The 22,840-nt window shown below is 37.9% G+C and overlaps 1 protein-coding gene across 1 annotated transcript in view; it reads right to left on the reverse strand.

Moving 5' to 3' along the window:
• The window catches only part of BRWD1 (bromodomain and WD repeat domain containing 1), a gene marked incomplete at its 5' end in the record, with an annotated part of 91,899 nt that overhangs the window by 15,293 nt on the left and 53,766 nt on the right, over nucleotides 1–22,840 (reverse strand). Inside the window, 11 exons of the mRNA XM_005859729.2 lie at nucleotides 584–810; nucleotides 3,904–4,070; nucleotides 9,080–9,232; nucleotides 10,395–10,541; nucleotides 12,134–12,175; nucleotides 13,102–13,174; nucleotides 14,884–15,009; nucleotides 16,476–16,596; nucleotides 16,823–16,978; nucleotides 20,124–20,185; nucleotides 20,842–20,953. Coding sequence (XP_005859791.2) covers nucleotides 584–810; nucleotides 3,904–4,070; nucleotides 9,080–9,232; nucleotides 10,395–10,541; nucleotides 12,134–12,175; nucleotides 13,102–13,174; nucleotides 14,884–15,009; nucleotides 16,476–16,596; nucleotides 16,823–16,978; nucleotides 20,124–20,185; nucleotides 20,842–20,953 — 1,386 coding nt within the window. The remainder of the gene's footprint in view (nucleotides 1–583; nucleotides 811–3,903; nucleotides 4,071–9,079; nucleotides 9,233–10,394; nucleotides 10,542–12,133; nucleotides 12,176–13,101; nucleotides 13,175–14,883; nucleotides 15,010–16,475; nucleotides 16,597–16,822; nucleotides 16,979–20,123; nucleotides 20,186–20,841; nucleotides 20,954–22,840) is intronic.

Consider the following 22,840-nt stretch of genomic DNA (forward strand, 5'->3'; position numbering starts at 1 on the left):
ACTGGGTGAAGGGGAGCTATGGGGGGAAAAAAGAGGAACAACTGTAATAATCTGAACAATAAAGATTTAATTAAAATAAAATAAAAACAGCTGATAAAATTGGTATTAAAAGGTACATAATTAGCCCTAACCAGTTTGGCTCAGTGGATAGAGCGCTGGCCTGTGGACTAAAGGGTCCCAGGTTCGATTCCGGCCAAGGGCACATGCCTGGGTTGTGGGCTTGATCCCCAGTAGGGGGCGTGCAGGAGGCAGCCGATCAATGATTCTTTCTCATCATTGATGTTTCTATCTCTCTCTCCCTCTTCCTTCCTCTCTGAAATCAATAAAGAAATATAGAAATAAAAGAAAAAAAACATTTAAAAAAAAGTACATAATCAGCATTTTGAATCGTTTGTTCTCTTATTTCTGAAAGCAGCGTATTACTCCTGCTTTGGATTCAGAAAATAAAGTGTATATACTTAATAAACAAACTTCCATTTAAAAACTTAATTAGCCCCCCTTTCTACTCCCTTCTATTATGAAACTAGCAGTATTATACACCTGAGCACTCAGCAGTTGAATAACATAACGTTCTACTTCTCACCAGATAATGTAGAACCATTTGTTAGAGTGACAGGTCTACTTCTTCTCATTCTTTCTGATGATCCTGCTGAATCTGAAGAGTCCTCAGAAGAAACACCTGAAGAGACACTGGCACGTGTCTTGTGGCTTGCAGAATAAGCTGCCTGGCTTGAGGTAGACTGCGTAGGAGAACCTACCAACTCAGGAATTACTCTTATCTGAGATTTTAAACGCTTCTGCTTGGTATTTCTGGTCAGAGATATGAACAAAAGAAGCTGTATTTAACAAAACAGAAAACACCTAAATAAAAGTATATTATTACTTTAATCTGAGAATAATTTTAGATCAAAATATTAAAATATCCGTTATTAACATCTTTTTCTGGCATGGATTATTATTAATATTCTTACTTTAAATTTGATATTGTTTTATCACAAATTGGAGTAATGAACAAATGATCCAAGTAACAGTTAACAGAAAATCACATTGAATATGGTTCTTGGGATTAAGTGCTTAGGGAGAACCAACATTTATGTAATATAGGCATTTTTCACATTATAAATCTGAGTCTCAATATGACCCAACTAGTTTCCTATTTATGTTTCTAAACACAGTATAAAATTAAGAGAAGAAATCAACAAAACCTGAACAGAAAAGCAAAAAGGAGGGTGGGGGAAGAGAGGGTAAAGGAGGAATAAATGGTGATGGAAGAAGACTTGACTTGGAGTGAATACACAATACAATATACATATGATGTATTACTGACCTGTACCCCTGAAACCTATATAATTTTATGAACCAATGTCACCCTAATAAATTCTATTTAAAAAAAAAAAAAAAAGAGGCCCATCTGGTGTGGTTCAATGGTTGAGCGTGGGGACCTATGAACCAGGAGGTCACAGTTTGATTCCCAGTCAGGGCACATGCCTGGGTTGCAAGCTCGATCCCCCAGTGTGAGACGTGCAGGAGGCAGCCAATCAGTGATTTTCTCTCATCATGGATGTTCATATTCTCTCTCTCTCTCTCCTCTTTCTCTTCTCCCCCTCCCTCCCTTCCTCCCTCCCTCTCTGAAATCAATAAAAATATATTTAATTTAAAAAAAAGAACAGAGGCAAAAAAGAGATCAGAACAAATTAATTTTGTTAATCCTCACCTGAGGATACACTTTCCCATTGATTTTTAGAGAAGGGAGAGGGGAGAAGGGGGCCAGGGGAGAGGGGGAGAGAGAGACAAAGAGAGAAAGAGAAAGAAACATCAATGTGAGAGAGACATCGATTGGTTGCCTCCTCAAACATGCCCCAACTGGGGCCAGGGATCAAACCTGCAACACAGGTATGTGGCCTTGACCAAGAATTGAACCCACGACCCTTTGGTCTGTGGGCTGACACTCTAAACACTGAGCAACGCTGGCCAGAGCTGGACAAGCTAATTTTTTTCTAAGACCACACTGTTTACATCTAAGTTCTAATTCACCACGTTTGGCCCCTGAGCCGTGGATTATGGGTGGAAATAGTGGAAGTTTAAAACAATACATCTTTGGATTTACATTATAGATCTGGGTAATACTCATGTTGAGATAATACTCTTTTCCTTTCAAACAAAAAGATAAAGGGCTTTTTAGGAATATCTAAAGCATTTGAGCTAAAAGATAACCACAATTCATTAAAGCAGTAATTGTTTATATCATCATAATCAAGAAAATTCAAGCTTGTATGTCAAGACAGATTTTAACTTCCATTAATAACAACTGGAGGCAGACCAGTGAATACAAAAAAAAATCATTACATGCTGATACTTATCATAAATATAATTTTTAACAGTACACAAATTAGTAGTACCTCAAGAGAAAAAGCTTTCCTTTCTTATCCTATGTTCTTCTGAGCTGTTAAGACTCCTTCTTGGTTCAAAGAGAAAGCAGAGTTTTTAAAAATAAGTAAGCCCTGGCGAGTGTGGCTAAGTTGGTTGGGCATCATCCCTGGCACCAAAAAGTTGCTGCTGGTTTCATTCCCGGTCAGGGCACATGCTCAGATTTTGGAACCAGATCCCCGTAGGGGGCATGCAAGAGGCAGCAGATCAATGTTTTGCTTTCACATCAATGTTTCTCTCTCCCTCTCCCTTCCTCTCTTAAAAAAAATATTTTAATTAAAAAATTTTAATAACAATAAAAACTCATACAATAATAAACAAATCCAAACTGGGGGTCATTTTATAAAATAAATGGCCTATAGTCTTAAAAATGTCTATCAAGAAGACAAAGGTTACAAATAAAATTCCAGATTAAAAAAGACTAAAGAGCCTGGCCAGTGTGGCTCAGTGGTTGAGTGTCAACCCATGAACCAGGAAGTCACCAGTTTGATTCCCGGTCTGATTTAATAGCCAACTGCAGATAACATATAAAGATGTAAGCTATAGGACAATAGCACAAATAACTGAAGAGAACTAACCTACAACAAAATTCTTTTATCTATGAGAATTAAATAGTATTAAACAAAAGTAGATTTAAAAAAATACCAAAACACTAAAGTAGATTGTTTTGAATTGAAATGCATAGTGTAATCCCCAGAACAACCATGAAGAAACCCATCAAGGGTAGAGTGCACATTCAAACCATATATAAAAACAAACTAAACAACATCAATTTGCACATTTCAATACTCCAAAATACATGTAAATTTTATATCAATGTAAGCTACATCGTCAAAGACAGAATATAAATTAATATTAAATTATGAAGAGAATAAACCCTGCATTTTATAATTCTTCTTTACAACTAATTCTCAGTAAAAAATATGGTATGTTATACCTAATAGATGTTTTCTCATAAATATCAAATGCTCAAAGTCCATATACAATAATCACTTTACTCTCTGCATTAAAAACAAAAAGTTCATTACGAAAAATATAAATGGTATCTTAAATAACCCTTTATGCCCTGGCCGGGGTGGCTCAGTTGGTTGGAGCATCATCCCATGCACCAAAAGGTGGCAGGTTCAATTCCTGGTCAGGGCACATACCTAGGTTGCAGGTTCTATCCCTGGTCAGGGAGTACAGGAGGCAACCTATCGATGTTTCTCTCTCCTATTGGTGTTTCTCTCTCAAAGCAATAAGATAAATAAATAACCCTTTATAAAATTCTTTTACAATTGATGATTTTCATTAAATGCTTTAAAAACTTACATAATTGCAAATCAATGAACAGAATGTTATCAAGCCAAAAAGGGACTATTCTTTTCTAAATGTTGTCTAAAATGATTAAGAATCGTTTGCATAATAAAATCAAAAACATTATCACGACCTGAAATTTTACAAAGTTGCATAGAAAGCTGGCAATAACCAATTTACCTGGTACTTTTGTTAGCCTGATTGAAACGGTTACAATTTTGCTGTCTCCTGAATCTCTGGCTTCTTCGAAGTTTTTCATTGAATTTTTGACCAATTTTAAAATCAGAGGAGATTTTCTTCATTTTTTCTTCAAATAAGGCAGACAACCTCAAGGTCATACTGTAAATCTGCAAGAATATAAAAGCAAAACTATAACCACAAAGTAACTTTAAAAGTATTTTTCTAAATGAGAATGTAATCACTGAGGCTACTTGTAATCTTTTACATTAGTGTTACAGATAATGGCTCTTACTGACTTTATCTATTTCCCACCCCTTCCCTTCAATGACAGCTACAAGAGTCTGCAAGAAAGAGCAACTATCTTGGCTTTTCCCATTTTCCCATCTACATGTACAAACCTACATGTAACCTTTTCCAAAAGTTAGATGGGAAGTTTGTTGGTTTTCAAATTGCTACTGAGGCAGCAAAAGAGCAGTGTCTCTTTGAGGCAAGGGAACTTCTCACCAGTCTCTACTTGAAATCTGAATGCCTTTGATGACACTTAGATCCAAATCTGAATTACAGACAAAGAATACCTTGCATCCGGCAGAAAGAGGAAAATATGGCCTAAAATTTTACTACAAACGAAAGACTGTGTTTTAACTATTTTTATAATTAAATAACATCAAATCTTGGAAAGAACAGCAATGTGATGTTAAGTACTACTATAAGTAACATTTGGTACAGCTATGTATTTACAGGAAGTACTCTTTACTCGTCCCAATCATTCCTGAGAATAAGTGCACAAGTCTAATGTTCCAGAGCTAATTATGAATCACTGATGCATGAGTGATTCATACTAGAGAACCTTTAAAAATGCTTCATATATCTACCATATAAATATATCTGTAAAATATGTGAAATTTGCAATCCCTGATCTGATTTTTTTATGATCTTTAACAGTTATTTTCAATATTGTGCATATGTTAAACTTATTCTTTTCATTGAAACCTGAAGTCTAGTATAAGTCACCAATTTTAACAATCATATTGTTTGAAACCTCTGATTATCTTATCACCATTTTCAGGTTTTCTCATTAGCTTTTATGAAAATTCAGTAATATGGCATATATAAAAAACCCGTTAGCATCATATACAATGGTGAAAGACTAAAAATCTTTCCCTGAGATCAGGAATAAGACAAAGATGCCTGCTTTCACCTCTGCTATTCAACAATGTGCTTTAAGTTCTAGTGAGAGCAATTAGACAAGAAAATAAAATTATCATTCAAATTGGAATGGTAGAAGTAAAACTATCTCAATTTACAGATGACATGATTCTATATATAGTAACACTCAAAGATTCCAGTTGTTAGTACTAATAAATGAATTCAGCAAAATTATAGGGTACAATAACCACATACAAGAATTAGTTGTGTTTCTAATACACCAACAATGAACAATCAGAAAAAGAAATTAAGAAAGCAACTGAATTTCAAATACCATCTAAAACAATAAACTGGGAATAAACTTAACCAAGGAGGTGTTAAGACTTGTCACTGAAAATTACAAACACTACTGGAAGAAATTAGACCTAAATAAATGGAAAAACATCCCCTGTTAAGAAATAGGAAGACTTAACAGTGTCAATATGTCAATACTGCACAAAGCAATCTATACATTCAATGCAATCTCTATAAAAAATTCAAAGGACTTTTTCGAAATGGCAAAAGCTATTCCTCAAGCTCTCAAAGAATTGCCAGGGACCCTGAGTAGCTGAATCTTGAAAAAGAAAATAGTGGGAGGACTCACACTTCCTGATTTCAAAACTTACTACGAAGCTACAGTAAACAAAACATTGTGGTACTGATGTATAGATAGATGGACACACAAACACATACATATAATGGAATAGAATTGAGTGCGAAAATAAACCTATCTATCTATGGCCAACTGATTTTCAAAAATGGTGCCAAGTTTATTCAATGGGAAAAGAATAGTCTCTTCAATAGATGGTGCTGGGACAAATGTATTTCCACCTCACACCATATACAAATATTAACTCAATAGGGATCAACAACTTAAATATAAGAGCTATACCACAAAACTCTTAGAAGAACACATAGGGGTGAACATTTATAACAATGGATTCTTAAACATGAAACCAAAAACACAAAAAACACACACACACAAAAGGTAGACGGGACCTCATCAAATGAAAACTTTTATACATCAAAGGACATTGCAAACAAGTGAAAGGACAAACTACAGAATGAGAGAAAATATCTGGAAAACATTTGACAAAGATTAATATCCAGAATATACGAACAAATTCCTACAACTCAACAACAAAAATATCCAATTAGAAAATGGGCAAAGCACTTGAATAGGTATTTCTCCATAGAAGATATAGAGTGGCCAATAACCATAAGCACGTGAAGAGATGCTCAACATTAGTGTATTGACTATATTCTGCATTCTTGATGCTCTGGCATTAGGAAACTTGATCCTGGAGAGATTGTCCCTCCCATGGCTAGCTAATTCCTCAAGATAGCAAAGAACTCTCTTAAAAACAAACATGCCTCTGATACACAAAACAATCCAGGGTTCATACCTCTATCTTCTTGATAAAACTCTCACATATCAAGCCAATATTCCATTCCCCCCACCCTAAATCACACCAGGAACCAGACACCTAGAGACCACCCCTATAGGCCAAAGCTATGGGAAATATTCAAGCTAGCCAATCCTAAACTTGACTTTGCACCCAGCTTTGCGTCCTGCGAAAACCTCAAACTACAGGCTCTGTGCTATAATCTTCCCTTTCCCGGCCCCTGCCTACTGACCAAAGCTGGTGCATCCCCACGGGGCCCTGCATGGTGAGGTGTGCCTCATTTCTAGGAATCTGTTAGTATAAACTTCTTCCTTCATGGCAGTCATCTCCAGATCTGCCTGTCCTACCATACCTGATTAGAATAAATCTCAGGTGCAATTTGTTATAAGTAATAAGAGAAATGCAAATCAAAACCACAAGAGTAATACTTCACACTCACTAGGATGGCTACAATTTAAGAAAACACACTGGCAAGGATATGGAGAAATTAGAATCCTCATACTTTGCTGAGGGAATATAAAATGATGCAGCCATCATGGAATACAGTTTGGTGGTTCCTAGAAAAGCTAAACATACAATTACCCTAGGAACCAGCAATTCCACTCTTATATATCCAAAGAAATTGAGAGCAAGAACTCTTACAGATACTTGTATTGCAATATTCATTGCAGCATTAATCACAATTGCCAAAAAAATAGAAATAACTCAAGTGTCCATCAAGAGATAAATGAATAAACAAAATATCATATACCCAACCCATAAAATGGATAATTATTCAGCCATAAAAAGAAAGTTCTCATACTACAACTTGGATGAACCTTTAAGACATTATGAAAAGTGAAATAAGTTAGACACAAAAGGACAAATTGTATTATTGAACTTACATGAAATATCTAGAATAGGCAGATTCTTAAAGATAGAAAGTAGATTAGAGACTACCAAGGGCTGAGGGAAAGGGAGAATGTGGAATTAATTGCTTAAAGGTTACGGAGTTTCTGTTTGGAGTTATGAAAGAGTTTTGGAAGTAGATAGCAGTGACAGTTAAACAATATTGTGAATATAATTAATGCTACTGAATTGCACTTAAAATGGTTAAAATTATAAGTTTTATGTTATATAGATTTAACCACAATTTTGAAAACCTGATAATGTAGTATATCGGAAACCATTAAATTATATACTTTAAACAGTGAGTTGTATGGTATGAATCCTCAAACATATATTTAAAACAAAAGAGGAAGCCTGGTCGGCATGGCTCAGTAGGTTGATTATTGACCTATGAACCAGGAGGTCATAGTTCAATTCCAGGTCGGGGCACAAGCCCGGGTTGTGGGCTCAATCCCTAGTGTGGGGTGTGCAGGAGGCAGCCAATCAATGATTCTCTCTCATCATTGATGTTTCTATCTCTCTCCCTCTCCCTTCCTCTCTGAAATCAATAAAAATATATGTTTTTTAAAAAAGAGAAGGGAGATGCCCTAGCCACTTTGATTCAGTGGATAGAGCGTCGGCCTGAGGACTGAAGGGTCGGTCCCAGGTTCAATTCTGGTCAAGGGCACATGCCCAGGTTGCGGGCTTGATCCCCAGTGGGGGGAGTGTAGAAGGCAATCAGTGATTCTCTGTCATCATTGATGTTTCTCTCTCTCCCCCCGCTCCCTTCCTCCCTGAAATCAATAAAAATATATTTAAAAAGGGGGGGGGGAATTAATGAAATTTATTTCCTTTCTGGAAAGAAACAGTCTCACAATAGTGACTTTGACAATAACACAAGCATGAAAAATTTTAGATTTGAATGTTAAACTGATCCAATAAACAATTTGGAAATTGAATGCTGAGACGAGAATTAATAATGTGGGAGGAACCTGATAATAATGAGGAGAAAGTGAAATTAAGACAAAATGATTAATTAGCAGTGAGAGTCACTGATGGCAGACAGAGAAAGTGGTATAAATCTCCTCAAATTATTGCTGTGGTGTTTTGTTTTGTTTTTAATTACCCAGCACCTTGGCCACACAGGTTTTGTGATGTTTGTGAAAATTCCCTGACAGCATGTGGGCTCTTTTGTGTTATTATGTTTCAACAAGTTTTGAAAGTTATCCAATGTATAACTTTTTAACAAAGATTTAGAAATGTACTCCATACTTGTATTCTTAAATAATCAGATCACTCATGTGTTTCTTCTTCGGATCCAAAATATTAGTTTACAGTAGTCCTACCCCCACATTCAGATTTTCATTTTCTTACTTTTAATATTCTTCCAGCTCTATCAATAAATTTTCAACCCACTTTTCAAGATTCCCATCTGCATGAAAATATAGATTTTTCTCCTTCTACATATCAAATTTAAATTTGTTCATTTTTACTGAGGCCCTCACTCCCACCAATCCATTCATAAAACTGCAGGAAGATAAACATTAATTGTGGTGAGGTAGCAAGAGCAGCTATTTGGGCAGTGGCAGAAGCTCTATTCTCAACAGTAGTCTTGCTCTACTCACTTATCTTTAATGTTCCAACCTCTCCCAGCCAGCAGAAAATTATCATCTATAACAGATCATGCTCTTCTCTTCTTATAAACCACTTTAAATTACCTTTGATCTTTTGTTTGGTGTATATGCTTTTGCATTGCTAAATATCAACCGGATGTCTTTGCAAAATTCCAAAGGGCTGTCATAATTTTCCGCTTCTAAAGTCTCCCTTACTGTTCCAAAATCCATTGGAGTATCTATAATATCTCGATAGTCCTAGGTTTTAAAAACAATAATTAGTTCAAAATTTTCATTCCTGCTTATAGAAATATAAGTGCATCAGATCTCTAAAATATTAAAAACTAGAGGCCTGGTGCACAAAATTTGTTCACTTGGGGGGGGGGGGTCCCTCAGCCCAACCTGTGCCCTCTCACAGTCCAGGAGCCCTCAAGGGATGTCTGACTGATGGCTTAGGCCCACTCTCCATGGAGATGGGGCCTAAGCTGGCAGCCAGACATCCTTAGCGCTGCAGCGGTGGCAGGAGAGGCTCCCACCACCGCCGCTGCGCTCGCCAGCCGTGAGCCCAGCTCAGGGCTTCTGGCTGAGTGGCACTCCCGCTGTGGGAGCACATTGAACACCAGGGGGCTGCTCCTGCATTGAGCATCTGCCCCCTAGTGGTCAGTGCACATCATAGCGACCGGTCATTCTGCCGTTTGGTCAATTTGCATATTACCCTTTTATTATATAGGATTATAGAAGAGAAAAAAATTAGAAGGAGCTTAAGAATCATTAATAACTTTTTAAAAAACACGACCCAGACATAATGACAAGGCAAGAAATAACCAAGTATACTTGGTAGCAGGACATTGGCTGGTATTTTTATTTGTGTTTTTTTCAAATTGTAAGAGAAAGTTTATTTAGAAAGTTACAAAGCTAGCAAAAGTAAGCCAGCTGGACTGCGCAGGCTCACAAAACCAGTTTCGGATGCAGAAGGGCCCTTGAAGCTTAGGAGAGGGAAAGGCAAAGGTAATACACCTGGTGGGAGTGCGGGGGAGAAGAGGGGTCAGGAAAGGGAGAGCCAGACATGAACTGGTTTTTATTTCCTTCTTTACATCTTTTGTCATTTCCAAGCTTTCACAGTAAGTTTGTGCTTTACTTTCTGACTTTTTTTTTAAAGGTCATTTTCCATTCTTTTATTACTAGAGTGAAAACAGACACTTTTTACACAATTTACAGTTTTCCTGGCGCTGGGACTTCTTAGATAATAGATACCATGTAGAATCCTCCCATTATTAGGTAACTGTCTTAATGGTAAGAGAAAAACCTAACATGAAACTAGACATCTTACTCTTTAAAAGTTTAATTTAAATACCTCTACATCGATCTCCTCTACACAAACTTTAAAAAGCCCCAAACATTCAAAAAAATGGCAACTTACTGGATATTCAACCAAATCAACAGGTTGTCTAAATGGTTCAGAATCTTCACATTGAAAAATTAAGTTCACTAGTTCCTTACACTGTTTCTTCCAGTTGCTTTCAACATAGCTGGTGGCTTTGCTGCTCCTTTTTTTCCAATCATGGCCCTAAAAATATATTCACAATATCGAAAGTATTTTCAGTGTTGGGAAAATGACACTATAATATCGTATTTGACTTTCTATCTACTTGGAAAAAATCCACTTTTCTGTAAAAATCCAATGTCACATCTAGAAACATGTTACTCTAGAAACATTTTTCAATCCAGCACTGATCTCCCACATCTAGAAAATGTTTTCACAGAATTTGAAATATCACATTGGATAATGTGGTAGGCAGAATCAGAATAATGACTCAAAGATATCTGCATCCTAATGCCAAGAACCAGGGGCTATGTCACTTTACATGGCAGCTGTGACTAAAGGCATGCTCTTGAGATGGGGAGACTGTCCCAGATTATCTGGCTGTGCCCAATGTAATCACAAGGGTCCTTACAAGTGGAGGCAGAGGGTCAGAGTCAGACTGTAAGATGTTACACTGCTGACCTGAAGGTGGAAGAAGGGGGCCATGAGCCTCTAGAAGCTGGAAAATGTGAGGACATAAATTCTACCCTAGAGTTCCCAGAAGGAACACAGCCATGCCGACACCCTGATTGTAGCCCAGTGAGACCATGTCAAACTTCTAATTTACGGAATGTAACATAACATTTTTGTTGTTTAAGCCACCAGATTTGTAATTTGCTAGAGCAGGCATAGCAAAGAAATTCTAAACAGGTACTAAACACTTGGGAAAATTATATGAAAATGACAAATCAGATGACGGAAATTCAAGTCTAACTTTTCCATGTTATCTGGGGCAAGCATATTATGAAAACTTTTATTAAAAGCTTAAAGTTTAAGCAGCATTTGGATGAAATTTAAAATGTTAACATTTTTGAGCATTCCTAGATTAGTAACCTTGAGTTTTAATTAACATATTACATTAAAACTTCAAGAGTTCTGCTGGTGACACTACAATTCTAACTACCCAATATCCAAAACTTATTTCCATACATCCCCCAACTAATCCTCATTTTTTTAAAAAAGGTTCAGTTACCAAATGCTAGTTAATTTTTCCCTTCAAATGTCTCATCTTCTTCCCTTCCTTTCCATTCCAAGCAAACACCATCCTTGACTAGATTCCCATCCTTTACTCCCAGATTCTTGCAATAAACTCCTAACTCATTTCCTTTACCACCTATCTTCATATCCCTCAAAATATATTTGTCAATTTTGACTGTGCAGTTTATTCTCTACTTTAAATGAAAACCTTGGTTTTCAATATCACCATTATTTGCTCCCAAAATAACAGCCAGACATAGCCACTTTGCTTATTCCAGCATTTACCCTCTACACCAGTCAGACCGGTGCTCTCAGCAGCCCACTAACATGCCACACTTTCCTACTTTTTCGGCTTGGATTGTAATATCCCCTACTTTTTTAGTTTTAACTCCATCTCATTCTGAGAAAATAGTTAAAATCCCAAGTCTTCCACTAAACCTTACCTAACTATCCAGCTTTCAGTGATTACTCCCCTTTCTCTTACAAAATATTCCATAACTATATCAATGTAACTTTTCAAAGACAACACCTAAGACCTTAGGTTGATTTTAAACAAAGAATAAGTAAACAACAAAGATTAATCAGGCAGATTAACTTACTCTTCTTCTTCCAGAAGATGTTTTAGGGAGATCACTATCATCCTAGAAATAAAAATCAGAGCACCTTAAGTGTTAACATTCTCATTAGAATTGCAATAATTTTAATTTAAAAAGTATATGAAAGATAAGGTTATAACTTGTTAACAAAATCTCAAAAGACAGACTATATTGGATAATCTTTGTGGTACGCAGATTCTAACAAACCAACTATTCTTAATACCCTATACATTCCCTAAGAACATGCATTAATTCCAAAACATAGCTATAAAAGGCAGCTTTAAATTTGTGTTTTATTTCTATGCAGAAATCCCAGAAACAGTCTCCTACAATTCCTGCACATTTGTACTCTCCACAGTTTCTTATTCCCTAAATCTATACCCATTTTTAATCCAATATAAATTAGCATGCGAATCAGTGAACTAAAGTTTGTGTAGAAATTAAGCTATGTTGGTGGGGTTTTTTACGCCATATTGTTTTTAAAGACTATCTTCCCTGTAAACAAATCCAACAGCCTGATTCTCAAAAAGGGCAGCATCACTGCTACTTGCCTCACTGACACTTCAAAACCATCCCAAGGAAGGACTCTAGGGTACATGAGCAGGTAAAGCTTGTGAATTCTCAACTGCAATTAAATCCATGCTCAGATATGGGTTTTACAAAAAATAATTTCAAAGGTACTTCTTTAATATACCTTTCTCTAGTGAAAATTTGGAAAGAGAACATATTCCACGCCTAAGTTGTTCACTTTAACATATTTTGTTTGGTATATTGATAATCAATTATTGCCTAAAACAAGTTATGTCATTATCTAGATAATTAAAAATGTTTTTATCAAGTGCCCTATTTTCATAGTAAGTTGGAATATAGCAAGAATTGATATACTTAATCAACATTTTGTACTTCACTCATTCTTTCAAGTTACCATTTTAAATTAACAAAAATCATTGTAAAATTGACAAACTTCATACCAAAGCCTTGGCATTTTGCTCATCATTTTCAGAAGTGTTAGAAAGTTCTGAGATATCTGTACAGTCTTGATTCCTAAAAAAACAATTTTTCATTTTTTTAACAGTATGCAGATGTCGTTATTGTTGCCAAAGATTCAAACTACAGGTTAGATATAAACAGTTGCTCAACTATGCATATCTAATTTCAAGCAGAGAAATATCAGGTTTTTCACTCTACCCTCTGTGGAAACAACTATCTTGGAATATGAAAAGTAAGGGTTTTTTTTAGTTACGTATACACGAAAATTTAGCTGGTAATCCAGAAATAACAAATATATGGCCTCAGTTAATGAATACACGGAGAAATTTTTCTTAGTATCATCACAAGTAATAATCATAGGATGAGTACCAGGAAAATGGTTGATTTGAGATAAAAGAGAATAGAAGAAAAAAAGGAAGTAGAACTTAAAGCAAATTATATCTTAACCTCACTGTCAAAACAGAACAAATCCTAAAGCAGTGATATCCAGGCATAAAGGAGATGAAAATGATATGTGATCTTCCTGAAGAAAGAAAGAAGTATGTTCTGGGAAAGAGGTAATAAGTCCAAGTCCCCCAGACATAGGACAGATTTAACCCAGAAAAGTGACATAGACTGCAACTTGTTGCTACATATTGAAAATGATGGCATAACTTATAAATTATCTTCTCTAATACAGTATTCTTCTACAGAATTTTTTTGTAGCTATGGGGAAAAGGCATATAAGATCATATAGCAAAACTCACTAATTTTAAAGGATACAGGCTGAATAATTTGTCCAAAGTCACACAGAATATTCACTAGAAGATATTAAGCTAGACCTTGGATCCTGATTTCCAGGTCAGTTTTCATTGCACTATTCCAATTCTGATTCCCAATGCAGGAAATTATGTGGAATATCCATGCATGTACAAACACTCTCACAGGACACAGATTTAATCCAAAGATTAAAACTCAAATCTAATCATGAGGAAATATCATACAAACCCAAATTAAGTACCAGTGACAAAGTGATTGTCTAACACTTATAAAAAATGACAAGGTCATGAAAGAAAGGAAAGACTGGGGAACAGGTTAAAGAAAATGTAGAAATTGAAAACAGTGAGCATGATGGGGATTCTGGATAGGATCCTGATACAGAAAAAGGACATTGATATAAAAACTAAAAACCCAATTAATGCCCTAGCCGGTTTTGCTGAGTGGATAAAGCATCAGTCTGTGGACTCAAGGGTCCCGGGTTTGACTCCTTTCAGGGACACATGCCTGGGTTGCAGGCTCGATCCCCCGTAGGGGGCCTTCAGGAGGCAGCCGATTAATGATTCTCTCTCATCACTGATGTTTCTATCTCTCTCTCCCTCTCCCTTCCTCTCTGAAATCAATAAAAATATATTTTAAAAAAACAAAAACCAATAAAGTGTTACAGCTACAGTCAATAGCACTGTACCAAGACTAGTTCCTTAGCATTTCATCAGGACATCACAGATATGTAAAAAAATGTTACCCGAGTGGAAACAGATTCATATAAGTGGCAAATGTCTATAGTTTAAATTATTTCAAAATGTTAAAAAGTAGAAAAATTTGGATTCATTTCTCATTCCTGTACAGAAATTACAATCACAGTAAGTATGTAAAGAAATGTCATTTATAGTAACACATTAAAAAGGTATCAAATTCAGAGAGCAAAAATTAAGCACTGGATCGCTGCAAGAACACAATATGCGAAGTCACTCACTTTTCCATATCTATAACATGAAGTCACTTACTTGATAAATTTTAGAAGTTGGTCAGTTATCTTCTTAGCTGATCTTGCAATTACACTCTCAGGTTCATTAAATGTTCTGGCATTGTGTTCTATATATCTGACTTCCCAAACCAATGCAGATAGCCTCCTTCAAAATAAAAAGGCAATTTATGGTTTAGAAAATAAAAAGACAGAAACCAAGTAAAAACACCCAGCATGTTAAGCCAGCATGATATATTAATTAAAACAAAAGTGCAACTCGATCCCCGGTGGGGGCATGTGGGAGGCAGTCGATCCGATGATTCTCTCTCATCATTGATGTTTCTATCTCTCTCTCCCTCTCTCTTCCTCTCTGAAATCAACAAAAAAAAATTTTTTTTTAAAGTGCAAAGTAACAATGAATAACCTTCTCATGCTGTCAACTTGATCATAGTTATAGCAATTATACTGGAAGATGAACTGCACAGAATACATTTAAGGACCAAAAATCTTAACAGATCAGTTAATCACATCCAGAAAAACAACAGAACAATCCTCCCTTTTCACAATGCCTATGGGTACATTTGAAGCTGTTGAGACTCAATAAAGAAAATGTGTTCAACATCATCAATCCTAAGAGTCAATCTCACAGTAAAGTAACAAAGGGATTTCTGATCAAATGCACATTTCCATGTTTGACTACAGAGCTAAATTATATCAACAATGTGAACTCAAGAAATCAGTTTTTATTTTTTAAAAATGTTTTTATTGATTTTTAGAGAGAGGAAGGGAGAGGGCGAGATAGGATCCTTGATCGGTTGCTTCCTGCACACCCCCTAACGTGGATCGAGCCCGCAACCCTGACCTGGAATTGAACCAGTGACCTCTCGGTGCATAGGTCGATGCTCAACCACTGAGCCACACTGGCCAGGCTTATAAAATTTTTCAAAATAGTTGAATTATAAAAAATAAGATACCTTCGATTGCTTTAAAAAAATATCATTGAGAATAGGAAATTTGATAGTTATCAGTGCTCTAGAAGCCAGAGATAAAACGTACATTGCTTTAGGATATTAATCTTTCAAAGGCCAAAGTCCACTTATTAACTAAATTAAATTTTATTTTTAAATGGAACAGCTATATAGGAATGTTAAACATACAAATAAAAAATTTAACCTCTCCCTGCCGGGTAGCTCAGTTGGTTAGTGTTGTATATACGTCAAAGCTGTAGGGTTCGCTCCCCAGTCAGGGCCATCAGGACACATGCAGGAAGCAACCAATGAATGCATAAATAAGCGGAATGCAAACTGATGTTTCTCTCTCTCTCTCTCTCTCAAAAAAAAAAAAAAAAAGACTACATAACATAATTTGTAAGAAAAAAAGAAGGACAAACTACTTAAGGAATGAAATCTGGCAATTTTTCTTATCCAGGTTCTAATCATACCTACCCACAGGCACCTAACACAATGTCTTACAGGACCAAGAAATTACAATAATAAAAAAAGAAAATGAAACAAAAAATGTTAGTCAGTCCCCATTCCACCACTGTCACCATCAACTACCATTACCTCATTTACTCTAGTTGGTTCAGCCAAGTATCTTTTCAAACTATTTTTAAAATAGGTTTCTACTAACCTGTAAAATCGATTAACAAGTCTCATTCGAATAGTGTAAAGATCAGTTGGGTAAGCCACTACAGTACAGTACTTCGGGTACGTACACAGATCAACTGGACCGGCAAAAGCTGCTGCTATATCTGTCAGGGCAGACAGAAGAGTTTTTATTAATAAATTCATAACCCCTCAGTGATATTTCTCCACAAATAATTCATAAAATACACTAAAGCTACATTTAATATTGCAAGCTCAACCATCATGTAAAAAGTAGGAATTGTAGTAATAAACACAACCACGACTATGATATTTTTAAATACTTGTGTGGAAAAGCCTGAACATAAAACTTTTCATACTAAAAAAACTTACCGAGATTCATAAGTTGATCTATGCCACTAATAATTCGTTCACATTCTTCATCCCTCGATTTTTGACCCCATTCACCATCTTGTGGTTTGTAGAGCAATTTCTCTAGCTCATCTGAAGTAACAGAAATACTAGCTCCTAATTCTTCAGGTGGATCAACTATGAATTCCGTTAAAAAAAGAACACAAAGAATAAAACAAACAAATATACACTATACTTAAATTCAATTCAAAGGTCTATAAAGAAGACACTAATTACAAAGAACAAAGTAGTTACTTAATAGCAGAGAAAACTGGCAGACACCACTTCAATCAAATGATTAAAGTTAACAGGATAAATTGGTATCATGTGCCTCCCAATATATGCATGGAAAACACATTTCTCTAACACTCTTGCCCCGAATGCAAACCCTGGGTTTAATCGCGGAAAAAAAAAAAAAAAACACACAGCAGACAAACCCCAACTGAGGGAAATTCTACAAAATAATTGGCCAGTATTCTTAAAAAGTGTTATGGTCGTGAAAGAATGAAAAGACGCAGGGACCCCAGACTAAAAGAGATTAAGATGGCACGGCAATGAAATCCATATGTGAAAGGACATTAGGACAATGATCGAAATTTGAAGGCCTATGGATTAGAATTGTATCAGTGATAACTTCCTGATTGATAGCTGCACTATAAATTATTTAAGATGTTAACATTTGAGAAAACTGGGTATTCATAAATTCAATGTACTATTCTTGTAACATTCTGTAAGTCTCAAATTATTCCAAAACAAAATATTTTGAAAGTGCAATAAAGCCCGGCCAGCATAGCTCAGTGGTTAAGCATCAACCTATGAACCAGGAAATCACGGTTTGATTCCCAGTCAGGGCACATGCCCGAGTTGTGGGCTCGATCCCCAGTGTGGGGTATGTAGGAGGCAGCCAATCAATAATTTTCTCCCATTGGTGTTTCTATCTCTCTCTCCCTTTCCCTTCCTCTCTAAAATGAATAAAAATTAAATTAAAGTTTTAATTTAATTTAATATAAAGCCCAGCCAATTTGGCTCAGTGGCTGAGTGTTGGCCCATGAATCAGGAGGTCACGGTTCAATTCCCAATCAGGGCACATGCCTCGGTTTTGGGCTCAATAAATCAATAAAAACATATTTGGGGGGTAGGGGGGCACTGTTTGAAGTCTGGGTTAGAATGACTTGGGTTAGAATCTTAACTCCTACCCTTTCTAGATGTGTGTATGACTTAAACAAATTACTGCAAACTCTCTGAACCTTACTTCTTTCATCTGTAAAATAACAGAGCATCAACCTCAGAGCAGGATTAGATGAAATAACATGCACAAAGTTCTTTGAAACAGAGTAAGACCTCAAAAAATGCTGGGTTTTGCCCTGGCCGGTTTGGCTCAGGGGATGAAGCATCGGCCTGAGGACTGAAGGGTCCCAGGTTCGATTCCGGTCAAGGGCATGTGCCTTGGTTGTGGGCACATCCCCAGTGGGGAGTGTGCAGGAGGCAGCTGAATCGATGTTTCTCTCTCATCGATGTTTCTGACTCTCTATCCCTCTCTGTAAAAAATCAATAAAAAATATTTTTTAAAAATGCTGCGTTTTGGGGGAAGGTCAATGGGGAAATAAAGGAGACATATGTACTACTATTTGTAATACTTTGAACAAGAAAATAATTTTTAAAATGCTGGGTTTTCCTTATCTATTACATGCTTTCTACATTGAAAAATGACTTTTCGTATTATTTATAAGATACTATGCTCAAATGAAAATCTAACAAAGGGAGATCACTGGTGACTTTCAAGAGTGTAGTTATTAGAAACACATTTTTTGAAAAAAAATTCTCATTTCCATAAAAATCCTTATTTCCAAAGTAAACCATGACAATGGTTGATGGAGCCATATCAGAGAGTAAACACAAAGAAAAGGGGTTGGCCCCTAAGGCAGACACAGAAAAACTCGTGGAGCAAGATTTCATGTCAAAAAGTGGTGGGGGTGAAAGGACAAAAGTTTTTGTTTGTTTTTACACTGAATAAATACTAATCCTATATAATAAGGGAGGGATATGCTAATTAGCCCGGATATGCTAATTATCCATTACCCATATGCAAATTGACCATCACTCCAACACAATAAGAGGGATATGCTAATTAGTCACAACCAGTATGCAAATTGACCATCACTCCAACACACAAGATGGCCGCCCCCATGTGGCCACAAGATGGTCTGCAGGGGAGGGATGGCCGCCCCCATGTGGCCACAAGATGGTCTGCAGGGGAGGGCAGTTGAGGGGGATCAGGCCTGCAGGGGAGGGCAGTTGGGGGGGACCAGGCTGGCAGGGGAGGATAGTTGGGGGGGACCCAGGCCAGCAGGGGAGGGAAGTTAGGGGTGACCAGGATGGCAGAGGAGTGGTTAGGGGCTGATCAGGCTGGCAGGCAAGCAAGCGTTTGAGAGCCAGCAGTCCTGGATTGTGAGGGGGGTGTCCGACTGCCCACTGGGATTGGGCCTAAACGGGCAGTCAGACATCCCTGGAGGGGTCCCAGATTGGAGAGGGTGCAGACTTGGCTGAGGTGCGCGTGCGCGTGCGCACGCACACACACGTCCATGAATTTCGTGCACCGGGCCTCTAGTATAAAAGAAAGCTTGAGAGTGAAGAAACGGGAGGCGAGAAACATAGAGTAAAAGTCTGCAAGAAGGAAATAACTAGTAGATAAAATGTTCACGAAAGCCAAATGAAAGCTCTTTTAAGGTACAGGAGATAAACTCAAACTTAAAAGGAGAAAGGAAAGAGAAAACTAAAACTGGCAGGGAATGAACTAGGGTTGAGTGTCAGGTCCCACAGAAGTAGAAGCAGTGGGCAGCAAGCACTGAAGGGAGAGGCTGGCTCCACAACAGGCATCTCTCTCTAAGGAAAGAAAGAGACCACCCACAGTCAGATAGACAAGCTGCGGTGAAGCAGAAGACAGAAGTCAAGTTAGATATTCCCTGTGAAGGAAGACCAGGGTAACAGAGGAGAATGAGGACAAGGCAACGGAGGCCGCGGGAAGGAGGGCGGCAGAGTTTTAAGCTTCCGTGAGAATGGCAATAGGCCCCTAAGACACAGCCAGCATCAAGCTGGAAACACAGGATAAGAAATGATGAACCAGATACACATAATTCTGTTGACTTCTTTTAGCAAAGTTCACAGTTACCATAATAATTTGAAAACATGTCTTAAAGAATACAATTCACTCTGTGCGCATTAGTAAGGTAACAAAATTAAAAATATAAAGATAAAATACGTTCATTATTTAACAATTACATACCATTATCAGGAATTGGTTCCATATCCCATGGGCTAAGCTTTTCAATTTCAGTATTGTCCCACCTGTTAGTACCAAAAGAAAAGTCTGGTTAACCTTTCCTAAAGTCAACATGTTGCTAATAAGTAGGTATCCACTACAAGAGTAGACAGGAAGATAGAAAATGTAAAAATTAACTGCAATGTAGCAGTAAGTTTAAATACTAACAGTAAAAAATGTTTAGAAGGATACATGATAAGAATTAAGTGTAAAAGTGGATGGCGGGTTCAAGGTAAAAACCAGAAGTCTTGTGTGGCCTGTGCCAGGTTAGTGAAGAAAAACTCAAACACGGTGTGAAGGTCTTGAATGTGACGCTTCAGAATGTGGACTTTATTCCACAGCCCATGGAAAGGCAGAAAAGATATTTTTGAACAAAGGAAATGACGTAATATGTGTTCCTGGACTATGATCCTGCAATGTCAGGATCAAGGTGGAGAAAATATTAAGAAGCTACAGAAAAGGTCCCAGGAAAGCAAGCAGAGACTGCACTACCAGGGTTAGTAGCGAATAGGAAATGACAGGGGCATGCGAAAGAGACACTGTAGAGGTGAGACTGATAGGACTTAATGACAGATTAAAATTGTGGGGTTTTTTTTAACCTGAAATGTATTACTTGTTCATACAACAACCTACCACAGTGAACAAATGTTTATAGATGATTCATTTTCATCTGCATACAGACCTAACAATGTAACACTGGAAATGACTATCAGGGTACTGTGGCTGATAGGGCTCTTGACTTAGCACTGTTCCAAACCACCAGGCATCATCAATGATAGAACGGAATCTGTCACCTAGAAGAGATATGACCCAGTCTGAGACACCAGTTTGCAATACTAACATTTTTATTTATGAAATATCACATGATAAAGATTTCAGTAAAGATAATGTAATCAAAGCATTTTTTATGTTAGAATTAGCCATCTGTCCCCACTTCCCAGCAATCTTCAGTGATAAAACAGATGTAAAAAAGATTACACTCAGCAATTTAATGAAGGTACATAACCATCCTATATAATAAAAGGCCAGAGGCGTCACGACCGAACAACCAGAGACCAGACCACCACGGCCCACCCCCAAGCAAGCAGTTAGGGACAATTAGACAGGCAGGCAGAGTGGTTAGGGGTGTTCAGGTAGGCAGACCAGTGGTTAGGGGCAATCAGGTAGGCAGGCCATCGGTTAGGGTTGATCAGGTAGGCAGATGGCCCCTCGCTGGGTTGGCCCTGCCCCCAAGCAAGTGGTTAGGGGCAATCAGGCAGGCAGGCAAGTGGTTAGGGGCGAACAGGTAGGCAGACTAGCGGTTAGGGGTGATCAGGTAGGCAGGCAGAGTGGTTAGGGGTAATCAGGCAGGCAGACCAGTGGTTAGGGGAGATCAGGTAGGCAGAGTCGTTAGGGGCCATCAGGCAGGCAGGCAGAGTGGTTAGGGGTGATCAGGCAAGCAAACCAGCGGTTAGGGGTGATCAGGTAGGCAGGCCACTGGTTAGGGGCAATCAGGTAGGCAGATAGCCCCTCGCTGGGCTGGCTTTGCCCCCAAGCCATTGCACTCCAGCCCGTCACCTGTAGAGGGAGGCCACCAGTGGCAGGGGAGGGGGGGCAGCGCTGCACAGATGGCAAGCAGTGGCAGGGGTAGGGCCAGCTGCCTGCAGCCGGGGGAAGGAAAGCCCCGATAGGCCCTGATCTCAGGCCAGTCCTAGGGACTCTACCGGAGGGGCTCCGGATTGTGAGAGGGTACAGACCGGGCTGAGGGACCCCCCCCCCCCCCGCCAGAGTGCACGAATTTTCGTGTACCGGGCCTCTAGTACAACGTAATAGGCTAAAATGGTTTATGACTAGGTTCTATTGTTTAGTGAATCCAAACACCCACTCCAAAATAAATTGTTACATTCACATGAAACAAAGAAGAAAGTTTAACAAAATTCAAAAATCTCTTACAACAATGTATACTATCAATAAACACTTGTGTAGTAAGTATCCTATCCTATATAATAATCCTATATAATAAAAGGGTAATATGCAAAACAGAGGAACAACTGGTCACTATGATGCACACTGACCACCAGAGGGCAGACGCTCACTGCAGGAGCTGCCCCCTGGTGGTCAGTGCACTCCCTCAGGGGAAGCACCACTCAGCCAGAAGCCAGGCTAATAGCTGGAGAGCACAGCACAACAGCAGTGGCGGGAGCCTCTTCCACCTCCACGGCAGCACTAAGGATATCCAACTGCCAAAGAATATCCGACTGCCAGCTTATGCCCGCTCTGTCAGTTGGACATTCCCCAAGGACTCCAGGACTGCAAAAGGGCACAGGCCTGGCTGAGGGACCCCAACCCCTACCCCGTGCTTCATGCACCAGGCCTCTAGTATTAAATACATACTTATAAATTATTTCCTAGTTGTAATTTCAAGTTTGTCCTGGGAGAAGGTGAGTGTAACTTCCACCTACTCTTCTGCCATCTTGGATCTCCATTAAGAATTTTGAAATAAACCTTTTTGGGCTATTCATGGTGAGGGTAAACTTCTGCTAAGTAAAATTCTCAACTCAGTTTAAACAGAAACAAGCAAAATCCTCTAATAGCACAGCTCAAACTTCAGGAGAATAGGTTAAGATTTGATGGGGAAGCAAAAATGAATTAATTAGTATAGAATATCTGCTACAATAATTTCTCAACCACAAAAACAAAAC

The sequence above is a fragment of the Myotis brandtii genome, unplaced genomic scaffold (assembly GCF_000412655.1).
Source record: "Myotis brandtii unplaced genomic scaffold, ASM41265v1 scaffold1297, whole genome shotgun sequence".
Lineage (NCBI taxonomy): Eukaryota > Metazoa > Chordata > Mammalia > Chiroptera > Vespertilionidae > Myotis > Myotis brandtii.